We start from the raw sequence: 20,525 nt of genomic DNA, 5'->3' as shown, positions 1-20,525 counted from the left end.
CGTGTTTTTAAAAAAAAAGTATTTCAGCCTCAAGTATTGGCTCAAAAAATTGAAAACGATATCGGCATTGGCCTTTGAAAATCCCTTATCGGTTGACCTCTTATCTCAGATATTGTCAATTTTCATCTCCCCACATTGTTTTATACCTTCACATTTTTTGACCGTATTATAATACGTTCATAACCACCATTCAGAATCTCTTGAGACTAAATTTTTGATACAGTTCTTTTTTGTGTGTGCCTTCTTTCAGATTACCATCCAGAGGGACAGCGGCTTGGATGTCTCTGCCCCGAAACATGGCAAGGTGGATCCTAAGAATGCACCCCATGTGGGCGGAAACCAGTGGGCGGGTGGAACAGGTGACTAGCAGGGCCCCATACACACTCTGATACTGATTTTTAGCGTTTCGAGAAGGGGTGTCTAAACTATAGCCCCCAGCCCAGTTTTTATTGGTCTGTCGAAAAGTACTTGTAGACTTTTTTTTTTGTACTTCCGCATGCAAGTACACACGAAGAAGAACGCACAGAAGTCGCGCAGCCGAGAGAGAGGGGAAAGATTACAGTTTAGCTTGTTGTCTAGGACTTAAATCCAACGTCTTGGCTAGTGTTGAAATTTGACCCCCCTGGCCCAGACGCACCCGAGAACAGCACCAGCCACAACAATTGCTGCTCGGCCGACGCTGCCCCGCGCGCGCCCGCCGGGAAGGCCAAATCTCGCGCGTCCTCTTATTTTAACCCTTTGTACTGACTCCATGTTTCAAAAGCTTGAAGAACACTCACCGAAAACAGGTTGACAATTTATTCGTCGACAATGGTAAAAACAAGGCAAAAACAGACGACGGAGGGACAATTCTGGATCCAAAACAAGGCTACATGTTTCTGAGCAGAAGAAAATCTGTCTTATCTCAGTGTCCAGTCTTTTTGAAGTCTTTGCTGACGCGGGTCTTGTCGAAGGCGTTTCTGGGCGTTGCTTTTGGGCCATCCCCGCTGTGGCCGGTTTTGGGCGGCTAAGGTTCGTGCGCGGATTGGGACGCCCGCTATCAACTTTGCTGTCCGGGCTGGTTGTACTTGTTTTAGGACAAAGCGCTTTGTCCTTGGAGTTTGCTGGGAGAGCAGATTACCCAAGTTGGTGCGTCACTCTTGTGATAAGACGGCATTGTGTATCTCTTCTATTTCTTCTCGTTAAACTATGGTGTGCTATTTATTTTATATTAGTAGTGTAGTCCTACCGTAAATATGAAAATGATACTATTTCCTGATTAATTATATTACGTGTGTTAGCCTAATGCAAACAGTTAGACGGTGCCTACGAAAACCTGTACCATATGTATGTGTTAGACTATATATGTGTTAAACTAATGCAAACAATTATATGGTGTGTGCGATGACGATATCGTTTCTCCTTCACTAGGACAGTACAATGATGCATAATACATGTTTTTGGATAGTTATGTTGAGATTTAGAGGGTATTTAGGAGGCCACTGTAGGAGCGGAACTCGTTCGTAACGTGGGGACTACCTGTGTATGGAACAAGCTGGCAATCTGGCGCACTAGTTTAGCAAGGATGAAAATATCGTTGAATAAGGCCTGCATAAGAAACCTCAATTCAGTCATTTTGTTACACGCCTTAGCTTTTACACTAGGTGGAACTAGTCACTTAAACAGTTCCGCTCCATTAGCCCATTGCTGTTTTGTGATGTTCCCCTGCAGGAGGTCGAGATACTGCAGGGCTGGGCGGGAGAGGGGGCCCGTATCGCTTGGATGCGGGACACAAGGTGTTCCAGGTTTCCCAGGCAGAGAAGGACGCTGTCCCAGAGGAAGTCCGCAAAGCTGCGCGAGAAATAGCAGAAAAAGCCTTCAAAGACAGGTGGGTTCCATTGGAGTTATTGTATGTAAATTCACCTGAAAAGATGTGTACTGTATGTATGCATCAGAGGTTGCGCTAGACATTTTCGTTGTCTCTCATTTTGACTGACAGGGTCATAAAAATCCGGTCATAATCTATTTTTACCTGTCACTTAAATTTTTAAAATGATAATGATGACATATTCAATAGTATTTAGTTTTCATTCATTTTTATTTAATATTGTAACGCTTGCTTGGCGGCGAAAAATTAGACATGGAAGTCGTGGTATTTTTCTCCCTCTTTTTACTCTGCTTACCGCCAACAACACCAACAAAACAACAACTCCGCCCCCAAAGAAAAAGAGGCAACTATATAGACCCCAATCACCAACGTCACACAATGATCTTAATTGTGGTTGTCAGCCCAAAATCTTCTAAATATATATTAAATGCATCTTACCAGATATAAAATGACTACTACATAGTCTGTGGTGATCGTTTGGTGCCCAGATTTCTTGTCGAATTACAGCAGTCCATCTCACTCTCCTCTTCGGGTCTCTCGGAATACGGTAGAACTTCAAGTCTCTCCGTCTATCTTCTCTGTTACTGCAACCAACCGTCACACACGCCTTCACCATTTTGATTATTAATGTTAACGAGCAGAAAAACACGCCGTAATAGGAGGCATGTACGTAGCGGTAATGTGTAAACACGACGAGCTGACGGACAATATGGCGGCTCCAGTCAGGGGGGCGGAGTTGTGACGTCATGTGATTGGGATCTATACACAGGCGGCAATCTAGTCCACCAATTGGATGACGCACTGGCACACCGGGTGCACCAATAAGAACCTCGCGTTGATGTGTCAATCTCGGTGCCGCCGCCAGACCTCGGTGACGCTACAATATTCTGACAGAATAGCCAACGACGTCATGCATTAAGAGAGACAATAGCTAATTAATATGCTCACTCGCCACCCTGTGGTCTGCGGTGTGAATTGCAACCTGTCAAAATGACGGACGGACTTCAGTTTTTTCCGTCACCGTTTTAAAAAAACGGCCAACGACGGAAAATATTCGGTTAACGCGACCCCTGGTATGCATGTACAGCAGGGGTGTCTAAAATTTTTTCTCCGAAACGGCCGCTGTCAGAAAAATCCCAAGGTTTAAAAACCTTCAACTTTCCTTTGTTAAGCAGAAGATCGGAATCGGGTAAAGAAAGACCTGTTTTTTAAAATGTATTAGCCGTATATATTCACGGATAAGTCAAACTTTTTTAACTGAAATTGTTGCCCAAAACGCGGGTGCGACCAAGACAATTCCTCTATTAAGACAGTCATAAAACTGAAAAACATACATTTTAGCATTAGCTACGCTAACTATACGGACAAGTTACGCTCAAAATAGTTAACAAATGGCTAATATTAAAAAAAAAAAATTAAATACAACTGTTCCACAGACTATTTGTATTTGTACCATCTTTAGGACCAGTAACACTTAGCATTAGCTATGCTAACTATACAGACAGATACGTTCAAAATAATCTTCAAATGGCTAATATAAAACAATACAACAGCTACAGCTGCAAGACAAAAAAATGCACAATATGCACTCTAGGCAAACAGTACCTATGAACAAAACTTGCCCAAGGAACATATAACGCCAACTTTACACGTCGAGCAGCCATCTTGGATTTTGCAACAAACAATGTTGTCAAGCAACCTCAAGAGGGTGCTCAAGGAGAGCATAAAAAACTAATGTGGGTATCAACAGGATGACATATAATGAGGAACTGAATGATTTCTATGACAGTTACTGATTAGGAGATTAGAAAAATGTTTAAAAATGATATTGATAATGATGATTAAGAGGAATTTGAGGGCTTCCATCCATGATGATGAGCAAGAGTTAAGACAGTTAAGAAACTAGAAACTGAATATATTTACCACATTGGTGGCATTTTTTGTGTAGTGTACCTATAGTTGTTACTGTTTATGTAAGTTGTAAGTAGCAGTCAAGTAATGGAAATACAGTCCTTAAATCAAAATAAAATGCTATTTGTTTCAGCCATATTGGTATTGAAAAATTTGCCCCAAAATTTGCCCAAAAATCTCCCATACTGAGGTACAACCTATTCAAGGGTCTACCTAAAATACCTACTTTTTAACCACAAACTAAGGGTGCGACTTATCTGCCGGAGTGACCTATATGCCAGTATACAGTCAGTGGTATGAAAAAGTATCTGAACCTTTTGGAATTACTCACGTTTCTGCATAAAATCACCAGCAAATGTGATCTGATCTGACACAGATGAAAAATGTGTCTGCTTTAACTAAAACCACCCAAACATTTGTAGGTTTTTATGTATTTTAATGAGAATAGCATGCAAACAATGACAGAAGGGGGGGAAAAAATAAGTAAGTGAACCCCCTGCCTAAGGAGACTTAAAGAGCAATTGAAACCAAACATTTTAAGTCAGGTGTGTGCCCAATCAGTGATGAGTGGTTTAAAGCTGCTCTGCCCACTATAAAACACACACCTGGTAAGAATTGTCTTGATGAGAAGCATTGTCTGATGTGCATAATGGCTCGGTCAAAAGAGCTGTCTGAAGACCTGCGATCAAGGATTGTTGATTTGTATAAGGCTGAGAAAAGATACAAAATGTCTGGATGTTCATCAATCGACAGTCAGAGAAGTTGTCTACCAATGGAGAAAGTTTGGCACTGTTGCTTCTCTCACGAGGAGTGGCTGTCCACCAAAAATGATGCCAGTGCAGAATACTCAGAGAGGTAAAAAAGAACCCTAGCATGTCTGCTACAGACTTACAGAAATCACTGGGACAGTCCAATATCTCTGTGCACACATCAAGTATATGTAAAACTGTGGCCAAGAATGGTGTTCATTGGAGGACTCCACGGTTGTCCACTGTTGTCAAAAAAAAAACGTTGCTTGTTTAATGTTCGCAAAAAGGCACTTGGACACTCCACAGAAGATTTTGCAATATATTTTGTGGACTGATGAAAGCAAAGTTGAATTGTTTGGGAGTAACATATAACGTCATGTGTGGAGGAAAAATGGAACAGCTCACCAACATCAACCCCACTGTGAAGCTTGGTGGAGGGAGCATCATGATTTGGGGCTGTTTTGCTGCCTCAAGTCCTGGACAACTTGCAATCATTAATGGAAGAATGAATTCAAAAGTTTATCAGGATGTTATGCAGCTAAAAAGAGGATGGATGCTGCAACAAGACAATGATCCAAAACGCAGAATTCAGAATGGTTTCAGATGAATAAAATACATGTTCTGGAATGGCCAAGTCAAAGTCCAGACTTGAATCCCATTGAGATGCTGTGGCATGACCTAAAGACAGCGATTCATGCCAGACATCCCAGGAATCTGACTAAACTACTGCAGTTTTGTAGAAAAGAATAGGCCAAGATTAGTCTTGATCTGGGTGAAGTTATTGCTGCCAAAGCGGGCCCACAAAATATCAAATGTGATGGTTCACTGACTTATCCTCCCCTTCTGTCATTCTTTGCATACTATCCTCTTTAAAATATGAAAACCTATGAATGTTTGGGTGGTTTTAGTTAAAGCAGACACTGTTTTTTTGATTTTGACAAGGTCAGACCACATTTGATGGGGATTTTATTTAGTCATGTGAGATACTCCAAAAGGTTCAGATACTTTTTCATCAGTGGCGCCACCAGGGGGTGTTATAGCATCAGTCATGCATTTCATCCCAAATGAATGCATTTATTTTGATTTGTTAAATGTAGGGCTGTCAAATTTAGCGCGTTAACGGGCGGTAATTAATTTTTAAAAATTAATCATGTGAAAATATCGCAATTAACGCATTCGCTGTACGACTCATTCACGCATTGCCGCAAACAGCGTACAATGGCGCCGTTTTACTTCTATACAGAGATAAGAGGCACTGTCAAGTGAGTGGAGTAGATAAAAGCATTTATTGGGGCCGTGCTTTTAATTGGTAAAAGCTTTGTCATCTCTCCCACAACAACTATAAATATTGTGGGAAGCGACGTGGGGAAGAATGACAAGCGTTGATCTTTTTCTTAACACCCTGTAGTGTATCCAACGCAGAGAAGATATAGCATTTGCAGCCACCACACACAGTCATGGTTGCACCACTTCCCATCATGCATTTGGGCAGAACAGTTAAGCCGCTACAGTATCATTTACTGAAAGCTCAACAAATACACTAGATGGCAATATTTAGTCACAATATACAAACTCACATTTATCCTTTAAGAATTATAAGTCTTTCTATCTGTGGATCCCTTTCACAGAAAGAATGTTAATAATGTTAATGCTATCTTGTGGATTTAATGTTATAATCAACAAATACAATACTTATGTACAGTATGTTGAATGTTTATATCTGTCTTATCTTTCCATTCCAACAATAATTTACAGAAAAATATAGCATATTTTAGAGATGGTCTGTATTGCGATTTTTATGCTGTGATGAACTCAATTAAAAGTTTTAATCGTTTGACAGCTCTAGTTAAATGTACACCTTATGCCTAATATATGCATAACACAATAAAGCAGAATTGTTGTGGAACTCAAAATGTTGACTGGACAGTTATGGACTATGCACATTAAATCATTAGTAATATCAAATATTACACACGACACCAATGTATATTAGTAGCCTTGTCCTTAAGTCTTTCTAATAGTTTCCCCTGACCTTTTTACTGCGATAATATAATGAAAACCTGATATTATGGCTTTTAGTTTTGGCCACCCCAAGATTTTAAGTGACCCCATCTGGCCACCCCTATGAAAAATTTCTGGAGGCGCCACTGTTTTTCATACCACTGTATACAATATTTTTATTAAGTAGGAAGTCATAGGCTGCTATTGACTGCTCTATAGATGCCCAATCCAGTGAATGTCCCAGTCCAAATGGATTGGACAATAACAAGGAATTGACGTAAAATTCCCCAAAATGAATAGGAGGTGACCGAAAATCTACAGGAAGTGAGAGCAAGGTTTCTCCAGAAATGACTTCTTTTAGTCATTGCACAAGTACTCAGACTAAACTGAGAACTGTTTCTGATGTCTTGTACGGATAATCTTAAAGCAATCTTGAATTTTAGACGTTAGTGTAAATAGGCACCCTTTTTTCTGGGAGCGTTGTTATGTATTCTGTTGAGACATGAGGCATTTCCTGGTCGGATTGCTTGTGGTTTCTCTGTGTTTGTAAAAGTCATGCCCGCAGAGTGTACGTGATTGTTGTGTCTGTCTGCTCTCATGCAAGCAGTTACACATGCACATAGACACACACACACGCTGACACGTGCTCACGATGGAGGACTCATAGGAAGTGAGAGCAAAGCAGAAACATCATTTTCTAGTTGTGGGGATGATTTGCAAAGCATAGCCCTCGCACTTTGGCTGATTGTCACCGTTCAAATTCTTTAAAATATTAAAAAATTCACGAGAGGCAGGCTCGCTTCCGACTCCACCCTAACATTTACAATAGCGTCCAAAATCGAGTATGCCAACAAAAAAGGCCCATTCATTACCCAGGCCAAAAAGGTTAAAATTTCAAAAGGTATCTCATCCTTCATTTTTTTATCCATTTCACATAATCACTTTTTTTTTTTTTTGCACAAAATTCAGGGAATCAACCAAATCTAACCCCAAAAAAATTAGGGATGGCCTTGATCCGATCACGTGATCGTAAATCAGGCCGATCGAACCCAAAAATGCAATGGCATTGCCATAATCCGCAACACTCCTGCAAAAAGCAGAAGAGGATGTACTTTAAACGGCGCAGTACTGTCACATGTTTGGAACTTTTGTTCAAATTTAAAAAAAAAAAAAAAAAATAGACATTTTTTCCGGTATCGGATTTTCAGCGGATTCTAAAAATCAGGTGACTTGGGTGCAGGGGTCGCGTTAACCGAATATTTTCCGTTGTTGACCGGTTTTTTAAAACGGTGACGGAAAAAACTGAAGTCCGTCCGTCATTTTGACAGGTTGCAATTCACACCCCAGACCACAGGGTAGCGAGTGAGCATATTAATTAGCTATTGTCTCTCTTAATGCATGACGTCGTTGGCTATTCTGTCAGAATATTGTAGTGTCACCGGGGTCTGGCGGCGGCACCGTGATTGACACATCAACTCGAGGTTCTTATTGGTGCACCCGGTGTGCCAGCGCGTCATCCAATTGGTGGACCAGATTGCCGCCTGTGTATAGACCCCAATCACATGACGTCACAACCCCCCCCCCCCCCCCCCCCCGACTGGAGCCGCCATATTGTGTGTCAGCTTGTCGTGTTTACACATTACCGCTACGTACATGCCTCCTATTACGGCATGTTTTTCTGCTCGTTAACATTAATAATCAAAATGGTGAAGGCGTGTGTGGCGGTTGGTTGCAGTAACAGAGAAGATAGACGGAGAGACTTGAAGTTCTACCGTATTCTGAGAGACCCGAAGAGGAGAGCGAGATGGACTGCTGTAATTCGACAAGAAATCTGGGCACCAAACGATCACCACAGACTATGTAGTAGTCATTTTATATCTGGTAAGATGCATTTAATATATATTTAGAAGATTTTGGGCTGACAACCACAATTAAGATCATTGTGTGACGTTGGTGATTGGGGTCTATATAGTTGCCTCTTTTTCTTTGGGGGCGGAGTTGTTGGCGGTAAGCAGAGCAAAAAGAGGGAGAAAAATACCACGACTTCCGTGTCTAATTTTTCGCCGCCAAGCAAGCGTTACAATATTAATTAAAAATGAATGAAAACTAAATACTATTGAATATGTCATCATTATCATTTTAAAAATTTAAGTGACGGGTAAAAATAGATTATGACCGGATTTTTATGACCCTGTCAGTCAAAATGACAGACAACGAAAATGTCTAGCGCAACCTCTGCTCGGGTGCATAAATATGCAATCAGGACCATACACGCAATTGACTCATTCACTCCCAGCCATTTTAACCGGTGCATCCCCCTTCGCTCCCGGCTGTTTTACTGGATTTTGACTGATTTTGCAAGGCCCACAGAAAATTCTGTTCTATTGCTATATAAACATGCAACCCACCAAAAGAAAGATTAGATTCTCTTCTTTCAGCAGGAAAAAAAAGGAAGTTCATCTTTTTCCATTTTTTAGAAATCAGCATTAGAAAATAGCTTAGTTTCAGCAATTTTCCTATTTCTGATGAAAAAACAGAGAAATAAAGCTTTTTGTAAAAGCATACATTTCAAACATAACTTCGACTTTAACACAGCTATTTTTTGCTTTTGTGACATCGCAAACATCTGAATAATGTTGTCTTTCTACAATAAACGACAAGACAAATAGAGCTTTTGATAGCAAATTAACAATTTATTTACACATAACTAACAGAGAAATGACGCTGTTGTGGCTGCGACAGCCGCGTAAACTTTTCCCTCATCGCCGCCTGTCTCATAAAGATGAATTTTTTTGAGTCTCTGCGGGGTCTGCTTGGCGAACAGCACGGACTCAACAGCATCGTCCGCTGCACTGGTGGTCCAGGTCGTTCTGCTCAGTCGTCCGCCGCCTGGCATCCTGGACGCCATTCGGTCGTCTTCTGCTGGCGCCCCGGCCGTGCGGCCCGGCTGTTCGTTGTCGTTGAATCGGGTTGCGGGTCTTACCAAATCTGCTACTGCCCTCCAGTGGCCAGTTTTATTGCTTTAAATTAATTTTTAACTTTGTGCTTTGGAGCTAAATTGAATCAGAACCCAGAGATGTCTCTTGTAAAACAAATGCGTAAAAGACGTATAAATACATCTTTGGGACACAAACAATTAAAAATAGAACGTATTTATACGTTTTTGGGAGCAAATTAGTTATTAAGAGTGGGGCAGGCGGGGCATTGCCTCTAATGGACGAAAAATGTCAATGCGTGTAATTGACTTTCCTATTTATGAACTTAAAATAAAGACCTGGCTGGTAAAATATTGTTTATAAAAGTTGTAAAGCAATAAAACCCTAAAAAAAAAATGAATGAAATGAGCAAAAATGCAACAAATTATTTAATAATGGGTCGAAATTGTTTAGCTGTGGTCCTTTGCTTTGCTTAACCAAAACTACACCTGAGGAGGCAATAGGTAATTGAAATTTATTTTTTTCATGTTTTGCCCACCCTCCCACAAAAGTCAAACTCTGCCTATTATTAGGAAATCCCCTAAAAAAATAGTGATCCTCGCTACATCCCTCAGTCCATCACGGAACCCCACCAAAAAAATCAACAAATACAGTGTACAAATCATTTTATATATCTCATTTATATCAGAAATAGGGTTAGTGCATAGACTTCATAATGTATTGATGGGACATGGGACGCTGAGCCGATTCATAGGGAGCCTATCTCCGTCAAAGCTGACCGAGTGGAAACACAGACAGAGATCTTTTTCCGTTGAAAATTCTTGTGAATAAATGCTTAAATCCCTAAATTCTTTATAGATATGGATGTAAAACAGTCTCAGTTCTTGGTTAAAAGAGGAAAAAAAAAAAACGTGCAGTTTGTATTTATTTTAAGTAAATATTGCGAACTATGATGCTATTCAGTAAGCAAATTAGCGGCCTCCATATGTAAACAAAGAGCTTTTTCTGTTGGTGAAAATTCTTGTGAATAAATGCTTAAATCCCTGAATTCTTTATGGATATCAGGGGTCGCATTAACCGAATAGTTTCCGTCGTTGACCGGTTTTTTTAAAACGGTGACGGAAAAAACTGAAGTCCATCCGTCATTTTGACAGATTGCAATTCACACCCCAGACCACAGGGTGGCGAGTGAGCATATTAATTAGCTATTGTCTCTCTTGATGCATGACGTCGTTGGCCTTACTCGGAAAAATGTCAAGGTAACTGAGTGTTTGCCTGGCACGGCCGGACTGTTCTCCCTGTATTTTTCAAACACTGAGAGAAAAGTCTGGGACACAGCCTCTCGAGTAGGTACAAAATCAATCGACAAATCAGATTTGTTTATTTGCGTGACGTGTTCTTCACGAGCAACGTCACTCTTGTGCGCCGAAAGTCGTCTCTACAACAACACGGATGGCAAACGGGAAAGCCGAGAATATGTTCCAATCTGCGGTAAATTCAGTTTTAAATGAGCTAAAACACATCGACACGAGTCATTGACAACAGTCTGTCTCGCGCTAGCCATGTTGAATAAACTCCGTTCTCCTCGCATGTTTACTTCCGCGCGCAAGTCCCTCGTCCTGCCCTCGTCGCTTTGCTAACGGCACGTCTGCCCGTCGCTGATTGGTGCACTCCGCTGTCTGTTTTCCTCTTGTTAAGCTTGTTCAGACAGAATATTCATTAAAAATGAATGAAAACTAAATACTAGTGATGTTACGCTAGAAGCGGACGCTCGAGACAAGTGTCGAGCGCTCGCGGCAGAAGTATCATGAAACAGTCGTCCCTATGTCTCGCTGGATCCGGTGGAACAGCTCGTGACGTCACGCTCGAAGCAGACGCCTGACAAGTGTCGAGCGCTCGCGGCAACAAGTATTCCGATACGTTGTACTGATGTCTCGCTTCATTCAGTGGAAAAACACCTGGCCGCGGAAGCAAAGCGTTGTGATATCACACGCGTGTCGGCCGTGACCGTGGACGTGTCACTCAGGTAGCAAGGGGTCGAGTCAGTCAATTTGGTTCAGTCAAACTCACAATGCTTATAAAAAGGGGATATATCCCTCAAAATGTTGTGGGTTGTGAGGAGAGTTTTTGCGCGCTTTACTTCATATTGATAACGAGGGAGAGTAAAGTGAAATTAGATCAGATTAAACATTAGATTAGATTACATTAGATTAATTTGCAAATGCACATAGTTTAGGCATTCATTGACACACTATACACTGATTTATATAATACGCACACACACACACACGCACCCCCCCCCACACACACACACACACGTTACTTTTTGTGTCCGTCAGTTAGTCAGTTTTTGTGTTTGTTTTTGTGTCTGTCAGTTTTTGTGTTTGTTTGTCTATCTGCCAGTTTGTATATTTGTTCGTGCCATGTGAGAGAATATTCTCAAAAGCTGGCGAGGTCATTAGCAAAAAGAGGAACCGGCTGAAACCAAATGCTGCTGAGATGATTTTGTTTTTAAATAAAAATGTGTGAAACACCCAAATCCCCATCCCAGTGTCACTAGCATTCTATACACCTACCATCAAGAGTTCCCTATTCCACAAGCATTTCTGTTTTTCATTTAAAAGTAACCAAACACCTTTTTTTTGTTTTGTTATTATTATTATTTTTAATTAATCTGGGGAAGAATAAAGAATAAATTTCATGCTAGGGGTCGCACCCACTACTGCTTGAACACTAGGCAAATTATGTAACCACCATACGACCCACATATTTAGTTGCTCAGATGACACTTGGTTATATGAAAGTTCAATATATTTTTGTCCAACAGATGTCATCAAACTGAATTGTGTCAAATGCCTCGTAGCACTGAACCATTTCAACACATTTGCTTCAGTGATACAGAAAGCAGTGGTGAAGCAGTGTCATGACTCACCACACTGATTCATGGCAGATGCTTCATAACACTGAACCATTTTGACACATTGCTTGATATTGATTCACTGCTTCAGAAAGCTTCAGTTTCTCCATCACTACTAAATACTATTGAATATGTCATTATTATCGTTTTTAAAATGTGACGGGTAAAAATAGATTATGACCGGATTTTTATGACACTGTCCGTCAAAATGACAGACAACGAAAAAGTGTAGCGCAACCTCTGATGGATATGGATGTAAAACAGTCTCAATTCTTGGTTAAAAGCAAAAAAAACAAACAAACGTGCAGTTAGCATTTATTTTACGTAATTATGTCGAACTATGAGGCTAGTCAGTAAGGAAATTAGCGGCCGCCATAGGTAAACAAAGATCTTTTTCCGTTGAAAATTCTTGTGAAAAAATGCTTAAATCCCTGAATTCTTTGTAGATACGGATGTAAGACAGTCTCGATTCTTAGTTAAAAGCAAAACAAAAACAAACGTCCAGTTAGCATTTATTTTACGTAAATATGACGAATATGCTGCTAGTTAAATCACTGTGGCGACCCCTTAGTACAACAAAGAACTTTTTCCGCTGAAAATTCTTGTGAATAGATGCTTAAATCCCTGATTTCTTTATAGATATGGATGTAAAAGTCTCGATTATTGGTTAAAAGCAAAAAAAAAATGTACAGGTAGCATTTATTTTACGGAAATATTGCGAACTATGAGGCTAGTCGGTAAGGAAATTAGCGGCCGCCATAGGGTAAACAAAGATCTTTTTCCGTTGAAAATTCTTGTGAATAGATGCTTAAATCCCTGAATTATTTATAGATATGGATGTAAAAGTCTAGATTCTTCATTAAAAGCAAAAAAAAAAAAAAAAAATGTGCAGGTAGCATTTATTTTACGTAAATATTGCGAACTATGAAGCTAGTCAGTAAGAAAATTAGCGGCCGCCATAGGTAAACAAAGATCTTTTTCCGCTGACAATTCTTGTGAAAAAATGCTTAAATCCCTGAATTCTTTGTAGATATGGATGTAAAACAGTCTCGATTCTTAGTTAAAAGCAAAAAAAAAACTAACATGCAGTTAGCATTTATTTTACGTAAATATGTCAAATGTGCGGCTAGTTAAGTCACTGTGGCGACCCCTTAGTACAACAAAGAGCTTTTTCCGCTGAAAATTCTTGTGAATACATGCTTAAATCCCTGAATTCTTTATAGATATGGATGTAAGAGTCTCGATTCATGGTTAAAAAAAAACAACAACAAAAACGAGCAGGTAGCATTTATTTTACGTAAATATTGCGAACTATGAGGCTATTCGGTAAGGAAATTAGCAGCCGCCATAGGTAAACAAAGATCTTTTTCCGTTGAAAATTCTTGTGAATAAATGCTTAACCCTTTAACACCTAAGCCTATTTTGGCCGAATTTGCATGCCTTTGATGTTGCCTATTTCAAAGAAAAAAATGTTCACAATGGCCAAGTTGGGTCCCTTTTTTCAGGACACCTTGAACTTCATGTTCAAGGTGGTTTTCTTCAATGACCAATTTTAATCCACATTTTGGACCCCAAAAGACAAAAAAAATCCCAAAATCTTTTTTAAAATTTGTAATGTTGATGTCCCACTGACAACCAAACATGCTCGACCAACCGTTTTGACGCTTGATAATATTTATTTAACTTGTTAGGATAAACATTCAATAGAAAAAATAAGATTGAATAGTTTTATGTTTGACAATTCAACACAAACAGTAGGTATGGTCATAGGCGTTTTTCACCTTTACACATACTATGGTCAAAACAGGTTATATAAAGTGCAAAATAGTGAGAATTTTTTTTTATATATATCATCCAACACAAAAAGGGTTTGGAGGATAGCTCTTTTGTGAAGTTAGGTATTCTACACATCACCTTATCAAAGGTATATACAGTGGGGAGAACAAGTATTTGATACACTGCCAATGGGAAAACCCATTGGCAGTGTATCAAATACTTGTTCTCCCCACTGTATGTACATGCAATTAAGCTTCTCGAACACACATCTATATAGAAATTGAAAAGATTCATAGTGAAGAAAATTGAAAAGATTCATAGTGAAGAAAAAAATATATATAACATTGAAAAAAAGTATTTTCAAAAATATTGACAAGTAGTTCAGTTCAATAAAAAAAAATTCAGGCATGCGACCCAATAAAGTTTTTTTTGTGCGCACTCAATAAAGTTTGTTTTTTAACAGGTCACTGAGCTGCGTCACATACAATGTCACACAGCCTACTCTTCAGCCGTTTGCGCGCTGCTTTTACTTCTACTCACCGAGACCCCGACTAACGGAAAACAATGACAAATACAGCTCATCCTATTCCTTGAGTTAATGAAATAATGCATTAGCTTGCGCTAAATTTAGTTTTCGATTCATTCTGCACGTTTCAAAGTCGCTCACTAAATCCAACCGGCCGTTTCTTGCTTTGCGTGTCTCCTTTTCCTTAGTAGGAGCCTTGCTCGTCAATTTCTTAAAATATTCCCATTAGGTTCGTCATTCTTGACATCACAATGGCTCTTGGGATATGTAGTCTTTTGTGCTGCTTTCGGTTTTGAAAAAAGGACAAGAAATTATGGAAATATGGAGATACATACGTGGTCCATGCAACGTTTTAATGCATATTTATGAGTGCAATAAAACTATAAAACTCAAATGACATTACCTCCCGTTTTACTCGGTCGATTGACTTCAAATAAAAACTGGTGTGGACATCAACTTCCGTACTTTCAAATGAGAGCAACCAGGGGCACGTGGGTGACGTAATTACAGCATTACGAGGCTTCAAAGATCCGACACGTTCGGTGTTAAAGGGTTAAATCCCTGAATTCTTTGTAGATATGGATGCAAAAGTCTCAATTCTTAGTTAAAAGCAAAAAACTGGGCAGTTAGCTTTTATTTTTACGTAAATATATCGAATATGCTGCTAGATAAGTCACTGTGGCGGCCCCCTTACTACAACAAAGAGCTTTTTCCGCTGAAAAATCAACAAGAAGTGAGAGCAAAGCATTCCGACGCAATTTCTCCAGACATTGCATTTTCTATTTATAGAATAAATCTTCCATTATTTGACTACGAGAGTGAGATTTTTTTTGTTTTTTCTTCAAAATCCAGGATTGGAGTCCCATTACATAGACGCAAACAAGGGAAAACCCCTCTGCGTCGAGATATAATCACTCCGGGGTTAATAACACAGTAGATATTGTGATGGTGTCTGGCAGTTTATGATGTAAAATGAGATAGCGTCTGACTGAAAACTCCCAACGATAATGATACTTGTTTGCAAGTCATCCCACACTCATTTAGAGTAGCAACTGTTGTCCGGCCACATCCGCAGAGAGAGCAGCATGGCACCGCTGCTTCCGCCGCACATTCCTCTAGACTGCTGCTATTTCTTTCACATTCCTCCGCTTAAATTTAACAAAGTCAAAAAAGACTCAATGACTAGTTCCGCTCAAAATGGAGTCACTTAAAAATACATTTAAAAATAAACAACCACAAAAACGAGGTGGAGTCGAATTCACTGAATAGAAAAACTGTGAGTTATGCCTTTATTTTTAGCGGAGAGGTTAAATTCGGGCCAAGTGCAAATTTTCCAATATAAAGTCAAGCTAAGTCACATTTCATAACAGGAAATTTCCCACAGTTGACAAATACGACGTCCACTGATAAGTAGGCCCGCACAATATATCGTTTGAACATCGCCATCGCGATGTGTGCATGCGCAGAAGTCCAATCACAGGATGTGTTTTTTTTTTCAACATGTGAACTTTTATCTTGCTCCGTAAAAGAAAAACCTCCGTGAAGTTGGCCCCCCATCAGAGGCAAATTTATAGAAACATATCATTCGTTCCTGCTAGGTTTATGCCCGTTTGTGCTGGTCCTCAGGCCTAATCTACAGTCAGTGCCATTATACCACATCGATACGTTAGCTTAGCTCATATGCTAATCACTTGGAGTGGGGAGAACAAGTATTTGATACACTGCCGATTTTGCTGGTTTTCCCACTTGCAAGCCATGTAAAGGTCTGTAATTTGTATCATAAGTTCTCTTCAACTGTGAGGGACGGAATCTAATACAAAAATCCAGAAAATCACATTGTATAATTTTTAAATAATAAATTTGTATTTAACTGCATGAAATAAGTATTTGATAGATTACCAACAAGTAAATATTTCGGCTCTTAGTTCTTTTTTAAGAACCCCTCCTGTTATCCACTCATTACCGGAAGTAACTGCACCTGTTTCAACTTGTTACCTTGGTCTTTCTGAAGGAAAGAACAAGGTTATGTTGTTGTGCAACTTTATTACCTTGGTCTTTCTGAAAGAAAGAACAAGGTATTGTTATTGTGCAACTTTATTGTTCTTATTATTATTATTACCTTGGTCTTTCTGAAAGAAAGAACAAGGTTATGTTATTCTACAACTTTATTATTATTATTATTATTATTATGCAATGGTTTCTCCGCGTTTTTTCGGCGCGCCGCACAGCCCGAACCGTACCACCGATCGGCACCGTTCAAGTATCGACACGACCGGAATTTTCGCGCGACGATGGGAATTTTTCAAACGACCCCGAAAAATTTTTCGTTCGCCCGTAAACGGCAATTTTCCGATTTTTTACAACTTTTTCAAAACGCTACTTGTCCTACAATTTTTGACCAAATCACATAATTTGGACATCAAAAATTCCGGGACGGTGGGGGGCATAAAGATTGTATACAGAATTTGGAAAAAATTTACGGTTCTCCGGATATTTGCCAAAAACTATCCCATTCATTTCCAATGGGAAAAGTTCCCATTCACTTTCAATAGTATTTCCAATGAACTTTACATTGCATTGATGCCATTGACGGCCATGCATGTCGAATCTATTGATGCCAATGTACTTGGATTCATTTGACTATATGGATGTCGATGCCATTGACGGCCATGGACGTCCAAAATTTTTCCCATTCATTTTCAATGGGGAAAAAACTAAATTTCCCCAAATCAACAGAAAATGACCAGATATTAATAGGACGTATACCCCAAACGTCCCCAACTCCATTGACGCTTATGGGGGGTGCTGCCATTGACGTCCATGGACGTCCAAAATTTTTCCCATTCATTTTCAATGGGGAAAAAACTAAATTTCCCCAAATCATCTGAAAATGACCAGTTATCAATAGTACGTCTCCCCCAAACGTTCCGAACTCCATTGACGCTTATAGGGGGTGCTGCCATTGACGTCCATGGACGTCCAAAAATTTTCCCATTCATTTTCAATGGGGAAAAAACTAAATTTCCCCAAATCAACAGAAAATGACCAGATATTAATAGGACGTATACCCCAAACGTCCCCAATTCCATTTACGCTTATGGAGGGTGATGCCATTGACGTTCATGGACGTCCAAACTTCCCATTCATTTCCAATGGCATTTCTTCATGTTTGTTCATTCTATTGATGCCAATGTACTTGGATTCCATTGACGCCTATGTAAGTTGATACCATTGACGTCCATGGACGTCCAAAATTTTTCCCATTCATTTTCAATGGGAATTTTTTTTTTTTCCCCAAAATCAACAAAAAATGACTAGATATCATTAGGACGTGTCCCCCAAATGTCCCCGATTGCATTGCCGCTTACGGAGGGTGATGCCATTGACGTTCATGGACGTCCAAACTTCCCATTTATTTCCAATGGCATTTCTTCATGTTTGTTCATTCTATTGATGCCAATGTACTTGGATTCCATTGACGCTTATGTAAGTTGATACCATTGACGTCCATGGACGTCCAAAATTTTTCTCATTCATTTTCAATGGGAATTTTTTTTTTTTTCCCCAAATCAACAGAAAATGACTAGATATCAATAGGACGTTTCCCCCAAATGTGCCCGATTGCATTGCTGCTTATGGAGGGTGATGCCATTGACGTCCACGGACGTCCAAACTTACCATTAATTTCCAATGGCATTTCTTCATGTTTGTTCATTCTATTGATGCCAATGTACTTGGATTCCATTGACGCTTATGTAAGTTGATACCATTGACGTCCATGGACGTCCAAAATTTTTCCCATTCATTTTCAATGGGAAATTTTTTTTTTTCCTCAAATCAACAGAAAATGACTAGATATCATTAGGACGTGTCCCCCAAATGTCCCCGATTGCATTGCCGCTTATGGGGGGTGATGCCATTGACGTCCATGGACGTCCAAACTTCCCATTCATTTCCAAAGGCATTTCTTCATGTTTGTTCATTCTATTGATGCCAATGTACTTGGATTCCATTGACGCTTATGTAAGTTGATACCATTGACGTCCATGGACGTCCAAAATTTTTCCCATTCATTTTCAATGGGATTTTTTTTTTTTTCCCAAATCAACAGAAAATGACTAGATATCATTAGGACGTGTCCCCCAAATGTCCCCGATTGCATTGCCGCTTATGGGGGGTGATGCCATTGACGTTCATGGACGTCCAAACTTCCCATTAATTTCCAATGGCATTTCTTCATGTTTGTTCATTTTATTGATGCCAATGTACTTGGATTCCATTGACGCTTATGTAAGTTGATACCATTGACGTCCATGGACGTCCAAAATTTTTCCCATTCATTTTCAATGGGAAATTTTTTTTTTTCCCCAAATCAACAGAAAATGACTAGATATCATTAGGACGTGTCCCCCAAATGTCCCCGATTGCATTGCCGCTTATGGGGGGTGATGCCATTGACGTCCATGGACGTCCAAACTTCCCATTCATTTCTAATGGCATTTAATTATGTTTTTTCATTCTATTGATGCCAATGTACTTGGATTCCATTGACGCTTATGTAAGTTGATACCATTGACGTCCATGGACGTCCAAAATTTTTCCCATTCATTTTCAATGGGATTTTTTTTTTTTTTCCCAAATCAACAGAAAATGACTAGATATCATTAGGACGTTTCCCCCAAATGTCCCCGATTGCATTGCCGCTTATGGAGGGTGATGCCATTGACGTTCATGGACGTCCAAACTTCCCATTCATTTCCAATGGCATTTCTTCATGTTTGTTCATTTTATTGATGCCAATGTACTTGGATTCCATTGACGCTTATGTAAGTTGATACCATTGACGTCCATGGACGTCCAAAATTTTTCCCATTCATTTTCAATGGGAATTTTTTTTTTTTTCCCAAATCAACAGAAAATGACTAGATATCATTAGGACGTGTCCCCCAAACTTCCCCGATTCCATTAACAATTATGAAAGGTGCCGCCATTGACGTCCATGGACGTACAATTCTCCCATTCATTTCTAACGGCTTTTACTTTGTTTTTTTGCCAATGACTGGCATTATGATCCATTCTATTGATAGACCTGAGTGGGGCTAAGATCTGTATCTCCACAGAGGAAAGACCAAGGTGTGTAATTTCTCCCGAAATTGCAGTTTCTAGTTGTACTTATTATTTATTCATCTTATTCTCCGCGTTTTTTTGAGCCAACGCACAGCCCAAACCGTAGCACCGATCGGCACAGTTCAAGTATCGGCACGACCGGAATTTTCGCGTGACGATGGGAATTTTTCAAGCCGCCACGAAAAATTTTCCGTTCGCCCGTAAACGGCAATTTTCCGAAAAACAAAAAAAGTTTCAAAATGTATCTAGTCCTACAATTTTTGACCAAATCACATAATTTGGGCATCAAAAATTCCGGGACGGTGAGGGGCATAAAAGTTGTATACAGAATTTGGCAAAAATTTACGGTTCCCCGGAAATTTGCCAAAAACTTTCCTATTCATTTTGAATGGAAAAAAAACGCGCGCTTCACAGCCCGAACCGTTAGACCGATCGGCACCGTTCAAGTATCGGCACGACCGGAATTTTAGCGTGACACAGGAAACTTTACAAATGGCCCCGAAAATTTTTCCGTTCGTCCGTAAACGGCAATTTTCCGTGAAAAAAAAAAAACTTTCAAAATGTATCTAGTCCTACAATTTTTGACCAAATCACATAATTTGGCCATCAAAAATTCCGGGACGGTGAGGGGCATAAAAGTTGTATACAGAATTTGGAAAAAAATTACGCTTCCTCGGAAATTTGCCAAAAACTATCCCATTCATTTCGAATGGGA

The 20,525-nt window shown here is 39.7% G+C and overlaps 1 protein-coding gene across 1 annotated transcript in view; it reads left to right on the top strand.

The window, feature by feature from the left end:
* Positions 1 to 20,525, top strand: part of vwa8 (von Willebrand factor A domain containing 8) — a 115,107-nt gene that overhangs the window by 51,331 nt on the left and 43,251 nt on the right. The window contains exons 38-39 of the mRNA XM_057852472.1: positions 251 to 359; positions 1,711 to 1,867. Coding sequence (XP_057708455.1) covers positions 251 to 359; positions 1,711 to 1,867 — 266 coding nt within the window. The remainder of the gene's footprint in view (positions 1 to 250; positions 360 to 1,710; positions 1,868 to 20,525) is intronic.

This window comes from Corythoichthys intestinalis, chromosome 12, assembly GCF_030265065.1.
Source record: "Corythoichthys intestinalis isolate RoL2023-P3 chromosome 12, ASM3026506v1, whole genome shotgun sequence".
NCBI classification, from domain to species: Eukaryota; Metazoa; Chordata; class Actinopteri; order Syngnathiformes; family Syngnathidae; genus Corythoichthys; species Corythoichthys intestinalis.
Note: the sequence above shows the minus strand (reverse complement) of the source record. Positions and strands in the feature narration are given on the sequence as shown.